This window comes from Lithobates pipiens, unplaced genomic scaffold, assembly GCF_037356315.1.
Source record: "Lithobates pipiens isolate NorthernLeopardFrog02 unplaced genomic scaffold, aLitPip1_a1.2 Scaffold_28, whole genome shotgun sequence".
NCBI lineage: Eukaryota > Metazoa > Chordata > Amphibia > Anura > Ranidae > Lithobates > Lithobates pipiens.
In genome coordinates, this window is record NW_027507789.1 from 121,350,350 (window position 1) to 121,367,526 (window position 17,177).

Sequence of the window (17,177 nt, forward strand, 5' to 3'; positions counted from 1 at the left end):
TTTGAACCCGAGTGCCCAAACCGCGACGCAAAACCAACTTATTTCTTTCAAAGTGCCAACACAGAATTAAACCTGCCAGCTTTGAATGAGCCCTAAGGGACCAAAAAGAATGCACAATGCACTGTGCAACATACACTGACCTACCTGACCATTGCATTCACCTACATGACACATGCACTCACCTACATGACACATGCACTCACCTACATGACCATTACACTCACCTACATGACCATTACACTCACCTACATGACACCTGCACTCACCTACATGACACCTGCACTCACCTACATGACACCTGCACTCACCTACTGTACATGACACATGCTTCCTGCACTACTAACATGCCCCCACACAGTACAATGTAGATCGGAGGATCCACCCTCCTCTTTACCTTTCTATCGCCTCATCGTCCAGCTCTCCCCAGACAGTAATGAAGGAATCCCCGACATCCGGCCACTCCTCGATATCCCCGCCGCCTAGATGCCAGCTAGCAGCCATTGCACTTCTCCCCATGGAAAATCAGCTCCGAGCACCGCCCCTCCCTCTTCTCTTTTTCACAGGCTGCACTAGGACAGACTGAACCAAAGTCGTCCTGGAGCAGGGGGAGCTGAAATAGGGTACCTGCAGAAAGGAATCCCTGAATGCCTTACCAGAAGTGTAGGGGTCCGGGGGAGGCAATAAGCTGCTGAACAAAGTCTGGATGGTGGAGAAAGAAGAATTTTACACCCCTCTTAAATGGCACACATGGAATAAGATGACTGGCTGCCCACTCCCCTGCCGATGTCACTGACACTTATGCAAGGAAGAGAGCCTGCTCCTCCCTGCCTGCAACGTCAGTGCAAGTGACTGCCTGGCTGGGGGATTCCCCTGGCGTGCCGACAGGGAGGGCTTGACGTGCCAGCTGTGGCACGCGTGCCATAGGTTCGCCATCACTGCTCTAAGGGAACCTCTGATATCACCAGCTGGGATAAGATGATCCAGAGCTAGAGAGACTTCTTTTTCTCTGGATCCTTGGGAACATTTGATGTTAGAAAATGAGGAGACAGAAACTCTCAGAACTTTAGTTTGTAACCTAGACAAACTGAGGAAGTCACCCATCTGTCTTGACATTGTTCCTGCCAGATCTTTGAAAATTGCAGGAGCCATCCCCCCACCGGAGCAAGCGGGGGTGCACCTTCATAAGGAGGCTTTAGTATTCTGCTTTGCGGGCTTTCTGCCCCAAGACCTCTTGACCCTGGTGCTGCCCTTGGGGTCTCCTTGAACCTGACGGTGGAGGCCGTCGAGTCGGCCTGGCACAGGTGAGGAAGCAGGCTTAAGAAGGAGAAATGTTTAAAATTCTTCTTTACTGTAAAAGAGCTTTTCCCATTAGAGATCATTTGGATGCATTTATCCAGATCGTCCCCAAATAGCCGTTCACCATGAAAGGGGAAATTGGCCAGGAGTTTTTTTTTTTTTTTTTTTTTTTTTTTTTTTTTTACACAGTGCTTCGGCTGACTAATTTTTCAGCCACAGAAATCTGCGCGAATGCACTAATCCTAGCATAAGCCATGAGGCTTGAATGATAGAATCTTTCATAGCATCTACTGTGAAACATAGTGCATCTGATACGCCAGCCCACTGCTGAGCCTGCTGATCAGGCACAATCTCCACAAACTGTTCCTTAATAGACTGAGATACACCAATTGCCGCAAGAACTGGCTGTGCTACTGAACTTACTAAAGACATATTGCTTTTAGAAAGAAGTTCCAACTTTTTATCTGTTGGATCCTTTAACATTAGCGCATTATCCCCCGGACATGTGAGACTCTTGTTCACTGAGGCGATTGCAGCATCAATTGTTGGAACCCCCCCCCCCCCCATTTCTTATAGAAATCCTCCTCCATAGGATAAAGTGTGGAGAATTTTTTGGGAGGATAATATTGTTCATCTGGATGTTCCCATTCAGAATATAATAGCCTTTTTAGCCATGAATGAATACGAAAGGCACCACCAGATGGGGGAGGTTTCAGTGATCCCAATACCAGAGGTGGGTTAATCAAGAGCCTGCGCTGCAGGCAGCAAAAAGGTTGAACAAACCAATTTAGTAAGAGTGTAAAAACAAAACTGTCTTGTGATGCTACTCCCTCTATATTAGGATCCTCAGAAGAGGATATATTAGTATCTTCCAAATAATATATAATAATATGTCAAATCCAAATCTGCACGCATGCCGTGGGACCTGCCGATGATGGAAGACCACAGCTGCTTGCGGTGCTGGAGGAAATGTATAGGCGGTGGTTGGCCTTTAAGTGCAGATGACAGATAACAGTCTTCTTATTTCATATTTTTCAGCAGATTAAAGACCCAATGTTTAAAAACAACCTGTAAATACTACTGTCAAAGGTTTATCTAAAAGAATAGAAACTAGACAGGTTAGACAACCTTTCGTTTGTTTCTCTCCTACCAGGTTAAAACTATCTGCAGTATGTGCTCCCAGCCTAAGGTCTGTTCCTGTCAGGAGATCCGTAAACAATGAATCTGAGCCGAATAGTATGGATGTGTCTTTTGTGACATACGCACTCTTTCAGTGTTTTTCCTGCTGAAGCTTAAGGCAGCCCATAAATTAGTCAATTCTTTTTTCTTCAAGCAGGTTGAATGAAAAAAAAAATAAAAAAAATAAAAATAAAATATATATAATAAAACCCACACACCCCACACAAAACAAAAAAAGAAAAAGAAAACACCTGACTCAATTCCCCCATCCACACACGATGTAAATGGGGGAACTCTCTCCACTGAGCTATTGTACTTTGATGGCAGGGAAATTTCCCGAACATCAAAATACACTGATCAGCATTGCCACCTATAACCTGAAGCACTGATTGAGCGGGGAAGATCCAACCTCTGATCATACATGGATCCAAATTTGCCCAGTCCCTGTTGAACCAGCTGAATTTAGATCCATGTATAGCTGGCTGTAATAGCAGCCGCTTCAGTTGCCCTTGCCGTCTTCCACGTCCTTTGTCAGGAGACTGCCCTGCTGTATAGTGAACATGGTGAGTCGCACTCTCTGCATGGACACCATTCAGAAAATACCTTGTATTTTTCTCAATGGAGAAAAGGTGTTCTATGATTGGAGGAGTGGAAATTTCCATGTTACCATGCCACCTTTCTACCCCATACAATCAGAGAACCTTGTAATAATTGATACTAATAATACAAGGCAATCTCTGAATAGTGCCTGTGCCATGTGAACGGCCCTCTACATTCAGTATGCAGCAAAGAAGTCACTTGGCACGAGACCTGGAAGACAGCAAGGATCACTGTATTACAGGGCTCGACAAACCCTGGGCACCAGGTCGCATTTTCGACTAGAATTCGTGTCCTGGCGCAACACAGCTGGGGTATCCTTTCTCCGTGTGGACCCCGAACTCCGCCGTGCGATTGCATCGGGCTGCGCCGGCCAGTAATTGAGGCCGCGGCCTTGCGGCCTTCTAAAGTCTTTCGGTAGTCTGGCGCCATCTTGTGGTGGATGTTGAAATTACAACCCATCCAATAATGCTAATCCTAATGGAGCTTCAAAGCCCTGCCTGTTTTTCACTGCCCGCCCATTTCCTTCCCAAAGTGAAGAGAAGGAAGTGATTGCGGGCGTCATCTGGCGCCTTTTGCCCAACGATGAGTGTGGTGGCTGGTAAATAGCTTCATATATACAATAAATAAAATATATTTTATTTATATATATATTCATTCTCTTTTTTTTTTTCATAATAGCTTTTATTTTTATTTTTTAAAAGTAAAAAAAAATTATTATTTGTAATCCTACCTCCTTGGCCCCTTTCACAAGGGCTGTCGGATCAGGTTCACCTGTCAGTTTTTCAGGCGGACCTGATCGAACCCTTAGCGGGGATATGGCAGTAAATAAGCGGGAATATGGTGGAAATAAAAGAAGTCACATTCTTTTGTTAACCACTTCGTTCCCGCGCTATAGACGAAAGATGTCTACAGCGCAGACACCAATTGCCGGGAGGGCGTCCCTGGACATCCTCCTCTTTACTTCCCCTCTGCACACCGCCATGGGCACGCATCGGGGAAGTTCTGGGTTGGCCGTGTCCCTTGGATGCAACCAATCACAGATCATGCTAAATGACCAATCACAGCGATGAGAGGTGATCTCATATGTTGGGGGCTGGGGGCATCTTCCCCTCACTCGTCTCCATGTCAGGCCAGGGACAGGTCCAGATCGCCGTCACGGACCTGGCTCCTAACTTTTTTAGCTGGCTCCTAGATTCCAAGCAAATTTGTCAACCCCTGCTGTAGTAGCAGCTCCTACTACAGTCATTTTCTGCTTCCTCAGGGTTCAGCCAGAGATAGATATATATCTCTCCATCCTGGAATTAAACTTTATGGTAAACAAATCCAAGTGATGAATATGAATGTTACAGAATTGCCAAAAATGGCTTCTACTGTTCAGTAATGACAAGAATCCATTTCTTACCTCCGTCAACAGCCATGGATGGTCTTGCACCAGCCGGTCCCAGTCGGTGTCATAGGTCACTTGGGCATACTTGAAGCGGTTTTGAATGGCAGCTGTAGTACAGATGTACTTATACAGGAATTCTTTCCCAGTCTGCTCTGAAATGGCTTTAGCTGACATGGTGCTGCCAGATTATGTGGAAGGATATCTGGACAAAGAAGAAAGAAACCCCAAGTGAGTAATTAAAAAAAAAAAAAAAATAAAAAGAGAAAAAAAAATCAAGAAAAACACAGGAGATATAGTCCAGGTTTAGAGCCGGTTCACACAGCGGGCGATGCGAGGCGACACGACTCGCCTCGCTCTCGCAAGTCGCCCCCGTTCTGTACTACGGAACCGTTCTGAGAGGAACGACTCGAGTCGCTCCGACTCAGAAAAAAGGTTCCTGTACTACTTTCGGGCGACCTCGGGGCGACTTGCATTGACTTCTATACAGAAGTCATTTGCAAGTCGCCGCTGAGGCCGCGGCAGGTCGCGGCGAGGCAAGTCGGAGTCGCCTCGCCTCGCCTGCTGTGTGAACTGGCCCTTACAATTTACTTTCAAAAGTTGTTATTGTTATTTTAGACACAACAGCATACATTTGAATATAAATAGACTGCATCTCAAGCAGCAAACATAAGTTAATAGTGAAGGTGATACAAGGTTTAGTCAGGCTAAGAGCAGACATGGCCTATCAGTTAACTCTAGTCCTGGGGTAAATTCACTTTTTGGTAGACTAAAAGGAATCCCAATGCGAAGATTGAGCTTGTTCAAAATTGACGCCCATCCCATCCGACACCCCCACGGGGATCAAGCTGTGTCAGGGGGGACCGGCGCCAACTGTGGCCTATATCAAACAGCTCCTTTATCATAGATATTCACAATCACTGCCGGGCATCAAACCTCCAGTCAACCGCTGTGCAATCCAGGTTTACAATTTAATTACTCCATTAGCCAGGCTTTTCTTAATTAAAGTAACAATCATTTAAAAAGGTGCTGGTATTTATAACTTAGATGTGCCAATGAAAAATGCCTGAAGCAGCCTTCAAGTTTGTCCGAGGCCCTTTCCATTTATTTTAATGCAGAGCCAGTGCAGCACACCAGAATTCAGACGCACAGCACTTTGTGTCACGTGACTATTTAAATCAAATGCTCAAGTCATCAGCCTCAAACTGAACATATACAATGATCATTCATAACTTTATGATCTCCCACCTAATATTGTGTAGCTCCCCCTTTAGTCACCAAAACAGCCCTGACCCCTCAAGGCATAGATGCCACTTCTAAAAAGGTATACTGTGGTATCTGGCACCAAGCAATCAGTAGCAGATCCTTTAAAGAGGAAGTAAACCCTTAAAAAAAAAAAACACACAACACACACACACACACACACACACACACACAACCTACAAGACAAAAGCATAATAAGCTAGTATGCATAGCTCATTATGCATTACTTACCTCAGATTGAAGCCCCCGAAGCCGCCCTAGTCTCCCCCTCCGGCCGTCGATGAGATTGGCCGGAGCCATGATAACGTCACTCCCGCGCATGCGTGCGGGAGACGCTGGTAAAGGCACGCAGACTGATGCAACAGCACATAGGTGCCATTGCGTCAGTTTGTTCTAGTGTGCATGTGCCGATGTCATCAGCACATGCAGGGGACAGGGGACATCTCCTAAACTGTGCAGGTTTAGGAGATATCCTGGTTAGCTACAGGTAAACCTTAATATAGGCTTACCTGTAGAATAAAGTAAAAAAAAAAAAAAAAAAAAAAAAAAAAAAAAAAAAAGAGAGGGTTTACAACCACTTTAATTCTGTCAATTGTGAGGCAAGGCCTTCATGAATGGGACTTTTTTTCAGTACATCCCACAGATGCTTGATTGGATTGAGATCTGGAGAATTTGGAGACCAAGTCAATACCTTGTACTGGTTGTTGTGTTCCACAAACTACTGAAGTGTGTCAGAGTACACAATCCTCCTGAAAGAGGCCATTGTCATCAGAGAATGCCACTTCCATAAAAGGGTGTGCTTGGCCAGCAACAATGTTTAGGTAAATTGTATGTGTCAAGAAATATCCACATGAATAGCAGGACCCAAAAGGTTTCCCAGCAACACACTGCCTCCACCGCCTTGCCTTCTTATCCTGGTGCCATCTCTTCCCCATGTGACACACACACACACACACACACACACACACACACACACACACACACACACCAAACAGTTTTTCCTAAAATATGACTTATAGACAGTTTTAATTTTTTAATAGGTTGCATGAAAATCAAATAAACAAAACAGAAAATAAATCCTCGCCGTGCACAGTTCAGGATCCTACCTCACAGGTGAAGGGCTTCTCCCAGTCACCCACAAAACCAAGATCATGCCAACCTTTTCCTGCCTCTCACAAAGCAGACATCACATCAGTAGCTCTCAGGTTTTTAGCTTCCCAAGTCCCAGGCCAAGAGCAATTCTTTGCCCCAGTTCTGCTTTATTTATACCACCTGTTGGTGGACAAACGTGGACCGCCAAATCTGGTCCTGAACCAAACCTGCCAAGGTGGCTGGTAAAATCTGGACTGGATTCCATCTTAGTTCTCTGTGAATGGATGAACGCATGCCAGGTGAAACATAACGTTCATTAATCACCGTGCCTTTCATAATGTCACAATATATACAGCATCTCACAAAAGTGAGTACACCCTTCACATTTTTTGTAAATATTTCATTACATCTTTTCATGTGACAATATTGAAGAAATGACATACCTGGGACTTTGCAACACTAACGAGTTACATGACATTGGGAGGGAAAATGGCTAATTGGGCCCAATTTGGACATTTTCACTTAGGGGTGTACTCACTTTTGTTGCCAGCGGTTTAGACATTAATGACTGTGTGTTGAGATATTTTGAGGGGACAGCAAATTTACATTGTTATACAAGCTGTACACTCACTAAATTACACTGTAGCAAAGTGTCATTTCTTCAGTGTTGTCACATCAAAAGAGAGGAAAAAATAAAAATAAAAAAATATCACACACACACAGGGGACAGAAAGTATTCAGACCCCCTTACATTTTTCACTCTGTTATATTGTTAAAATCATTTAAGGGGATTGTAAAGATAAGAATTTTATTTAAAAAAAATAACAAACATGTTATACTTACCTCCACTGTGCAGCTCGTTTGACACAGAGTGGCCCCGAACCTGTTCTTCTGGGGTCCCTCGGCGGCTGTCTCCGCTTCCTCCCTCAGATGCTTCTCACTTCATGCGAGCTCCCTCGCATGGTGAGAAGCATCTGTGGGCGCGCTCCCGTGATACAGCGAGGGGCTATAGCTGCCGGCTTTATCACACGGCCCCGCCCCCCGGCGCTCCGCATCAGTGGATGTGATTGACAGCAGCGTGAGCCAATGGCTGCGCTGCTTTCCATCCATCCACTCCAGCCAATCAGCGGCCAGGCTGAGTGGTGAAGAGGAAGTAGAGGACGAGCGCGGGACTTTCGAGGGGTGAGGTAAGTAAAAACGGGGGGGACTGGGGGGGGCGGGGCTGTCAGATTTTTTTTTTTTCACCTTAATGCATAGAATGCATTAAGGTGAAAAAACATTTACCTTTACAACCCCTTTAAGTAAATTTTTTTCCTCATTAATGTACACACAGCACCCAGTAATGACAGAAAAACACAGAATTGTTGACATTTTCTTTTTTTTATTAAATCTGCAAAAAACTGAACTATCACATGGTTCTAAGTATTCAGACCCTTTGCTTTGATATTCATTTAGTAACTCAGGCGCTGTCCATTTCTTCTGATCATCCTTGAGATGGTTCTACACCTTCATTTGAGTCCAGCTGTGTTTGATTATACTGATTGGACTGGATTAGGAAAGCCACACACCTGTCTATATAAGACCTTACAGCTCACAGTGCATGTCCCTCCTGTATTGATTTGTATTGTAAAGCGCTGCTCAAACTGTTGGCGCTATATAAATCCTGAATAATAATAATAATAATAATAATAATAATAATAATAATTTCAGAGCAAATGAGAATCATGAGGTCAAATGAAATGCCTGAAGAGCTCAGAGACAGAATTGTGGCAAGGCACAGATCCGGCCAAGGTCACAAAAAAAATAAAAAATTCTGCTGCACTTAAGGTTCCTAAGAGCACAGCGGCCTCCATAATCCTTACATGGAAGATGTTTGGGACGACCAGAACCTTTCCTAGAGCTGGTCTTCAGGCCAAACTGAGCTATCGGGGGAGAAGAGCCTTGGTGAGAGAGGTAAAGAAGAACCCAAAGATCACTGTGGCTGAGCTCCAGAGATGCAGTCGGGAGATGGGAGAAAGTCAACCATCACTGCAGCCCTCCACCAGTCGGGCTTTATGGCAGAGTGGCCCAACGGAAGCCTCTCCTCAGTGCAAGACACATGAAAGCCCACATGGAGTTTGCTAACAAAAACACCTGAAGGACTCCAAGATGGTGAGAAATAAGATTCTTTAGTCTGATGAGACCAAGATAAAATTAAGGCCAAAAAGTTCTAATCGGCATGTGTGAAAAAATAAATAAATAAATAAATAAATAAATAAAAAAAACAGGCACTGCTCATCACCTGTCCAATACAGTCCCAACAGTGAAGCATGGTGGTGGCAGCATCATGCTGTGGGGGTGTTTTTCAGCTGCAGGGACAGGACGACTAGTTTCAATCAAGGGAAAGATGAATGCTGCCAAGTACAGGGATATCCTGGAAGAAAACCTTCTCCAGAGTGCTCAGGACCTCAGACTGGGCCGAAGGTTTACCTTCCAACAAGGCAATGATCCTGAGTACACAGCTAAAATAATGAAGGAGTGGCTTCACAAAAACTCCATGACTGTTCTTGAATGGCTCAGCCAGAGCCCTGACTTAAACCCAACTAAGCATCTCTGGAGAGACCTAAAAATGGCTGTCCACCAACGTTTACCATCCAACCTGACAGAACTGCAGAGGATCTGCAAGGAGGAATGGCAGAGGATCCCCAAATCCAGGTGTGAAAAACTTGTTGCATCTTTCCCAAATAGACTCATGGCTGTATCAGATCAAAAGGGGGCTTCTACTAAATACTCAGCAAAGGAACTTAAAGCGGGGTTCCACCCTAAAGTGGAACTTCCGCTGATCGGAACCCTCCCCCTCTCCGGTGTCACAATTGCCACCTTTCAGGGGGGAGGGGGGTGCAGATACCTGTCAAAGACAGGTATTTACACCCACTTCCGGGCATAGACTCCTGTGGGAGTCTATGCCATTTCCTGTCCTGCCGCGCTGTCTGCTGGGACACACACGGGTCCCAGAGACAGCGCGGACAATTCCTATTGTGCTGCGCGACTCGCGCATGCGCAGTAGGGAACCGGGAAGTGAAGCCAATTCGCTTCACTTCCTGATTCCCTCACCTAGAATGGTGGCGGCAGCAGCCGAGAGATCGATCGGCCTCGGCATCGCTGGACCCCGGGACAGGTGAGTGTCCATTTATTAAAAGTCAGCAGCTGTAGTATTTGTAGCTGCTGGCTTTTAATATTTTTTTCCGCAGTACAGTCCCACTTTAATACTTAGGACCATGTGATATTTCAGTCTTTTTTTAATAAATCTGCAAAAATTCTGTGTTTTCTGTCAATATGAGGTGCTGCGTGTACATTAATGAGGAAAAAATTTAACTTAAAGGATTTTAGCAAATGGCTGCAATATAACAAAGAGTGAAAAATTTAAGGGGGTCTGAATACTTTCCATCCCATATATATATTTTTATTTTACACATACACACAAATTACCTGCATGAGATGTATTGCTTTTACCGGTCAAACACAGCTCTAATTTACTTTTTCTTCTTTGTAATTTGGGAAAGGGGGTAGTATGAAGAATAATGGATGAGATTTCATCTCTATTGTGTAATTGTAATGTTTCTATGCCACAGAACATATATTTTAGAAGCAAGACATCTGCCTAATGCATGAAAGAATACGGCAGGTCTAAGGCATGCACTAACTTTCTAACAAGCAGAACAGCCAGGGGCTGAAATAAGAAATTAAAGTGGTTTTAAAGGCAGAAGGGTTTTTTTGTTTGTTTTTTTAACTTAATGCAGTCTATAGTTAAAGATAGAAGAAGGAAAAAAAAAACAAAAAAAAAAAAAAACAAACAAACAAACACACACACACACACACACACACACACACTCTGTGTGCAGCAACTCCCCCTCAGCCACCCTAATACTTACCTGAGCCCCATCTAGATCCAGCGATGTTGCACAAGAGACTGGGCAGTCTGGACTCTCCCTTCTCATTGTCTGAGACAGCAACAAAGCGTCATTGGCTCCCACTTCTGTCAAAGTCAGTGAGCCAATGAGGAGAGAAAGGGGGCTGAGCCAGGTCACGGCTCTGTATTTGAATGGACACACAGTGCAGTGGCTTGACTGCCCTCATAGCAAGCTGCTTGCTGTGGGGACACACACACACACACACACACACACACACACACACACACACACCAGGAGGGAGGGACCAGGAGTGCTGGCAAAGGACCCGGGCTGCTCGGTGCAAAAGCACTTTTTTTTCCTTCTCCTTTTAAAAATAACAGGAGACTTTTATTATTTACTTTAAAGTAAAGAGAATGGAGGTGTTCCTTTAGTACGGGGTTGGAGCTTGTGCTTACCCTTACCCTGTTGGGACTGGTTTTAGCCATCTGGAGTGCAAAGAGTCCAGCAGTCATTTCCATACTTTTATAAATAGTGTGAATTTGAGCATTTCTGGTTAATACTTTCCTATACATTCTCTTTTAGAGCTGGAAGTGAAAGAAAAAAAAAAATGATTACACTCATTTAGAAGAATTGAGTTAGGTCTTAGGCCTCATGCACACGGACGTTTTTACAGCCGCTTTTTTGCAGCTTAAAAAGGCCTGTCCATGTTAGTCTATGGCTTCATGCCCACCTAGGCGTTTTTGAGCTGCAAATGGCATAGGCGTTTTTAAGCTGTAAAAAAAACCCAGGACCAGTGCGTTCCCTGGCGTGGAGCTAGAGCTGTAAAAACGCAAATCGCGGGAAAACGCGCAAAAACGCGCAACATATTTTCTTTGTTTTCTGAGTGCTATAGCCAAGAGATGTATTTCTTTAAAAACGCTACCTAACGCTAAAAAACTCGCAAAAACGCCAATGAAAAACGCGGTAAAAAAAAAATCGCGTTTTTAACGCCGATTTTTCCAGGCGTCGGAGCTAGCTTTGCAGCCAGTTTTTTAAAACATCCGTGTGCATGAGCACTTATTGTTCGGGTTACACTGACAGCGATATAATGAAGCATTTGCACTCGTAAAAATGCTCCGATACCTAGAACTGATACTTTTTGGAAAGAACCGTATGTGATTTGAACAGGAATGAGGTGCTATTCCTCCGAATCACATGCAGTTTCCCTGTCAGTAGACATACTCTTCCCCAGTACTGTGATAAATGAATTGTCAGAGAAGGGTTAACTGTTCCTCCTGAGATTGAGGAGCCAACTTATCAAGATCTTCAATCTCATCACTTCCAGTTACTGTAAAGCATCAGTAATTGGAGATTTAGAGGACAATTTTGTATTTAGTCCGACAGGTGAACACGTTACATCCGACATCTAATCCCAAAAAAGCAAGGATTTAGAAGAGTTGCTTTTTTGACACAACACCGGCAAGCATATACACCACGGTACACAAAGAGTTTGTCATTTCCACAGAACAGTGGCGAAGGAGGAAAAAAGTTGTTGCTGCCTTGGAGGCGGCCATGTTGTTGGTTAGTATTGGGCAGACTAACAATGTCCGCTCATAATATCGTGTACCGGAGTGTATACGCATGCCCGTGTTGTGTCAAAACAGACACTCGTCTAAATCTCCAGTTACTGATGCTTTACAGCAACTGGAAGGGATGTGATCGGTGATCTCAATGAACTGGCCATTTTGCTAGAACACCGGACTGGAACACAAGCACGATTTGGGTCACAATCAGTGGCTCTCATTGTTCTTATTACCTCTCTTGTGGACACACTCCGGCTCAGTCTTTTCAGTATGCATCTGGAGGAATATACTGCAGCCACATTGCAAGGATGGATGGATAGATGGATGGATGGATCGGAATGACGTAGTCCACAAGCTTTGTGACAGCAGTGTGTACAGTGTAAACCCAGGCTTGTCATAATAAGTGGCATTGATGCACCCCTACTTATTGTACTAAAATCCTAATCCAAATCATGCCTTTTAATAATTCAACTTTGTTATTCATACTACAGTATAACAGGAATATAAACAGGCAAAGCCTGAACCTAAAAACATGACCGTCTCCTTTTCTTGTTCCTAGGTTTCTATTAAGGAATCCCATTAGATCATGTAAGTCAGGGGTGCCCAACCTTTTAAAGAGCGAGGGCCACTTAAGCAACTTGGTAACCAGTCGTGGGCCACAATGAGTGCAGCGGACAGATGACAGGTCACGGCTACTCTATGATCCCTCTGATCCGATCCAGCCTGATGGAAGGGGATAAATTCCCTTCTATTTTTATTTTTTTTTATTTAGAGGATTGGATTGGAGGCAGGCCGCTCTGCCACTATGTAGAGGTGAATTGAGGGTCCAATTGGGTAGGGCCGATCATGTGAAAAGGGCTGCAGTTTACCCACCCCCCCCCCCCCCCCCCCGGGTGCAGCGTAGTGCACATGTGTCTATCCTGCGGGTTAACTGAACTTTGCCATAGACTCTGCCTGTTATGGGGCTCTGCTCTACAGCCACTTTCTTTCTCTACCATCAGCTGCATTCACAACACTTATGCGGTGGTATGACGGGTCTGCTAACCCACCATTCCAGAGTAGGAGGTCGCGGGCCACATCAGAGGGCTCTGCGGGCCACTGGTTGGCCGCCCCTGATGTAAGTGATGAAGAAAAGCTCCGGAGACGCACGAAGGGAAAGCTCCGGAGACGCACGAAGGGAAAGCTCCGGAGACGTTCTCAGCATGCTTTGTAGACCTGTTGTGAAAAGCTGTTGCATGCACACTCTGTAGACTTCACTACCTACAAAAGTCCACTAGACAGGGGATTCCATGTGCGCTGATCTCACCATTACACAGCTCCCTTGTTCCGGAAGTCATCTTGCTGGCTCTTACTGCAGTAAGCTCCCTGTAGTGTGGAACACATTACGATTCCATTGGAGAAATTACACTGACCTACGCAATCATTCCGTGGGTGGGACAGACAACTGGAGCTGTAACACTTTTGGATGGCCTTATAACGCATTTTTTGCTGGTGATGTAGCCAAGCTGAGCAACGTTAAAAATTAAAAAAAATATTCAATCAGTGGTTAACCACTTGCTGTCTGCCCCATAGCAGTTTTACTGCAACAGGGGAGGCAGCTGTGGGCCAGATCACATATGTACATGATCTGGCTCTTCCATTCCACCGCCAACCCGCTCCTGCTGTGATCATATACAGCGGGAGTCAATCAGCAGGTACTGCAGACTGATTATTCGGTACAGAGGCAGAACGCCGTTCTGTCAGTAGGAAAGGCATGGATCCTGTGTTCTCGCAAAGCAGGAACAACGATCCATGTTTTCCTCTAGTAAAAGCACTTCCCTTAGTAAACAGAAACAGTTAACCCCTTCCCAACCAGTGTCCTAATACAGTGACATATTTTTTTAGCACCAATCACTGTATTTGTGTCACTGGTCCCAAAAAGTGTCAGTTAGTGTGAGAATGTCTGTCACAGGATCATAGTCGCAATATAAGTCACTGTTCACTGCCATTACTAGTAAACAAATAAAAATATCCCATGATAAAAATGTCATATGGGAACAATGATGCATGACCACGCAATTGTGAAAGTGCAACAGCGCTGAAAAAAGAAAATTGGCCTGGGCAGGAAAGGGGGAGAGTTTTCACCCTTTCTGGATGAAGGTAAAATGTCCCACTACTTCTCCTAACCCCTTTCCCCAAACACTTACCTGGCTCTTGGATCCAGCACTGTATTCAGTTCCAGCACTGCCCCCTTTACTCCCTGCTTTCACAGGAGAAACTGGGGGCAGTGAAGCCATAGTTCCTATGAGGAGGGCGCAGGAGGGTGGGGTTTACTAGCTCTGTGTGTGTGTCTATGGGCACACACAGCATGACTTTCAGTGTGCGCATGTACAACAGCCTCATTAGCACCCAAAAATAAAAAATGGAGGAGAAGCGGGCAGTGCCAGCAGAGACTGTCACAATAGAAGGCAAGTAAGCTTTATGTGCAAAAAAATTGCAGCACAGAGAAGGCAAGTTCAAAATAAGAAAAGTTAGCATTTCTTTAATGCTTCGCAATGCTAAGTACTGCAAATCAAGCACACGGGTGTGCATGGGACCTCAATCTGGAGCGCTCCAATGTCAAAACAATTCCCCAATTGACCTTCTGGAAAAATCTTCATGTAACATGCAATCATTCCCAAAGGAGGGAAACGTGCCCCCCCCCCCCCCCCCCGGTATTGGGTGACATCACAGGGTAAAATGTGGAGGTGCAGTAAGTTCAAGAATTAGAATTGGCAAGTGCTTTTCTACACATTGATCCTGGCAGAACATCTGCAAGTCTGCAGCCACACCTAAGAGTGTTCTAAATGCAGGGAACAGACCCTGCAAAGGTTAAATAGCCACAGCCATTACCACACTCCAGAGAACAACAAACACCAACCCCCACCCTTCACTTTAAACTGTCATACCTGCTGCTATGGCTTATAGGTAGGAAACCGACAATCCAGGCAGAACAATGACAGAGATTGGAGACAAGTCTGACAGGTACATACAGGTCAGGAAAGGGTTACTTGTATCCTGTCCACATATTGATCTCACTACAACACACATTCAATTGTGAGCCCAAAGTACATTTTAGACTTTTGACATTTTTATTAAGCCGCATACATTTGGACTCCCCCAGATGTCAGACCAACAAGGATATCTTTTGCTTGTATTTGAGTCAAAAAAATTAATAAAATGTATTATTAATAATACATATTACATTTTATTATTAAATGTATTTATTTTCTCTTTTTTTTTAAAGTTATAATCATAATAAAATATTTTTAGTATTATTAATATGATGATAATATCTTCATTCCTAACTACGTCTGTAAACTACCAAATGCCCTTCCCTCCAAGCTATTACTATAAAGAGACAGATACTACCGTATATGGTTAAGCCCTCGTTCACACCGATGTGATTTCGGATGCGTTCCAGAACGCATTGATTCGCATGACAAGTGAAATAGCTTGCGTTTCCATGGAGGTCATTCAGATATATGCACTCTGAACACAAAGCAATTTGAAAAAGGATACTGTGCTTATTTGGCACAATTTTGAAACCCATATAGCTGAATGCGACTGCTTGGAAAGGCAGTGTTCAAATATAATGCGATTTCAGTGCTTTTTAGACAGAGAGCGAGAGAGAGAGAGAGACATAACGTAAAATCGCAGTGCATCCAAACTGCATTGCAAACGCATTGGAATTCTAGATGAATGTGGATGAAGTTGCATTAGTTATAATCCTTCAAACTGCACTACAAAACTCATTCAAATTGCAGCACATACGTGCAAACTTAGCTCCAGTCTTGATTCACACCTATGTATTTTTTAGCACATTTTCAGTTTTGCAGAAACACACTACAATCCACTTAACATGGTTTCCTATACTATGGGTCACGTTCACATCCACGCATTTTATGGAAAGAGCCAGGGACTTTTTTTTTCTGTTTTTTGGTTCCATGGACTTCAATGGATCAAAAAAAATAAAAAAAAATAAAATAAACCTACAACCTGCATAGGTGTGAAGCAGGCCGGGAGTTAAAATCAGGAGAGCATCCTAAAGGCGACAACCATGGCTCCCTTCATGGATAAAGTGGAAGTGTGACACAGCCACCCAGGTACATGAATTGTTATTTTACAGGATTACCAGAAAGATAAAAGCAAAAGAAGCTTGGGGGGGGCGCAACACAACCATACGAATGCAGCTAGCATATCAAGCACTAGTATTCTGCAATATATTACAATCTATAAAGGACTACCTGTCTCTGAAGACGGTGAAGGGAAACCCTACTGAAGTCTGGCCATACACTGTGTAATCTAAATGTTGAACCACCTTTATGTGTAAGAAAACCTAAAAGGTTATATTTATATAATGTATTCAATCCATTCAGTTAGAATCAGAGGAGAAAGGCCATTGGACTACATAGTGGATTGTATAGTGTTGGAAGGACACAAGGGATACATCTACTTCTGTAGGACACAAGCTGGCCAGTAGCGACATGCAGAGGACTATGGGAAGCTGGATGTTTAATATTCATCCTGATCTCAAACATTGTTACAGCCATGTGGACCCCAAAACAACGTGTTCACACAGGAATGCTTTGTGTTCCTATGAACCTACAGTGAGATTTTGGGAAGAACCCTACATATAAAATCAGTGCAACCTGGAGTTCTATTTATTATCTATGGTTGTAAAAGAATGATTTGACATATTCAGCCTGGATTATATGTGGGACAATGATATACAGAAATGATTAGACTCTGAAATATGTACCAACCAGACACACCTTCTGGTGTCCAATTATGTCTAATGTCACTGAAATGTCAGATGTGGGTTTCCATCGAGAGACAGGCAGTGCCTAACTATACATTAGATTATCTGTTGTGGAGACCAACAAAGCACAG

The 17,177-nt window shown here is 44.1% G+C and overlaps 1 protein-coding gene across 2 annotated transcripts in view; it reads right to left on the reverse strand.

Annotated features, from left to right (window-relative positions):
* Nucleotides 1-17,177, reverse strand: part of ACLY (ATP citrate lyase) — a 129,860-nt gene that overhangs the window by 98,741 nt on the left and 13,942 nt on the right. For both annotated transcript variants that reach the window (XM_077459570.1, XM_077459569.1), the window contains exon 2: nt 4,478-4,664. In XM_077459570.1, coding sequence (XP_077315696.1) covers nt 4,478-4,636 — 159 coding nt within the window. In that variant the 5' untranslated portion in view covers nt 4,637-4,664. The remainder of the gene's footprint in view (nt 1-4,477; nt 4,665-17,177) is intronic.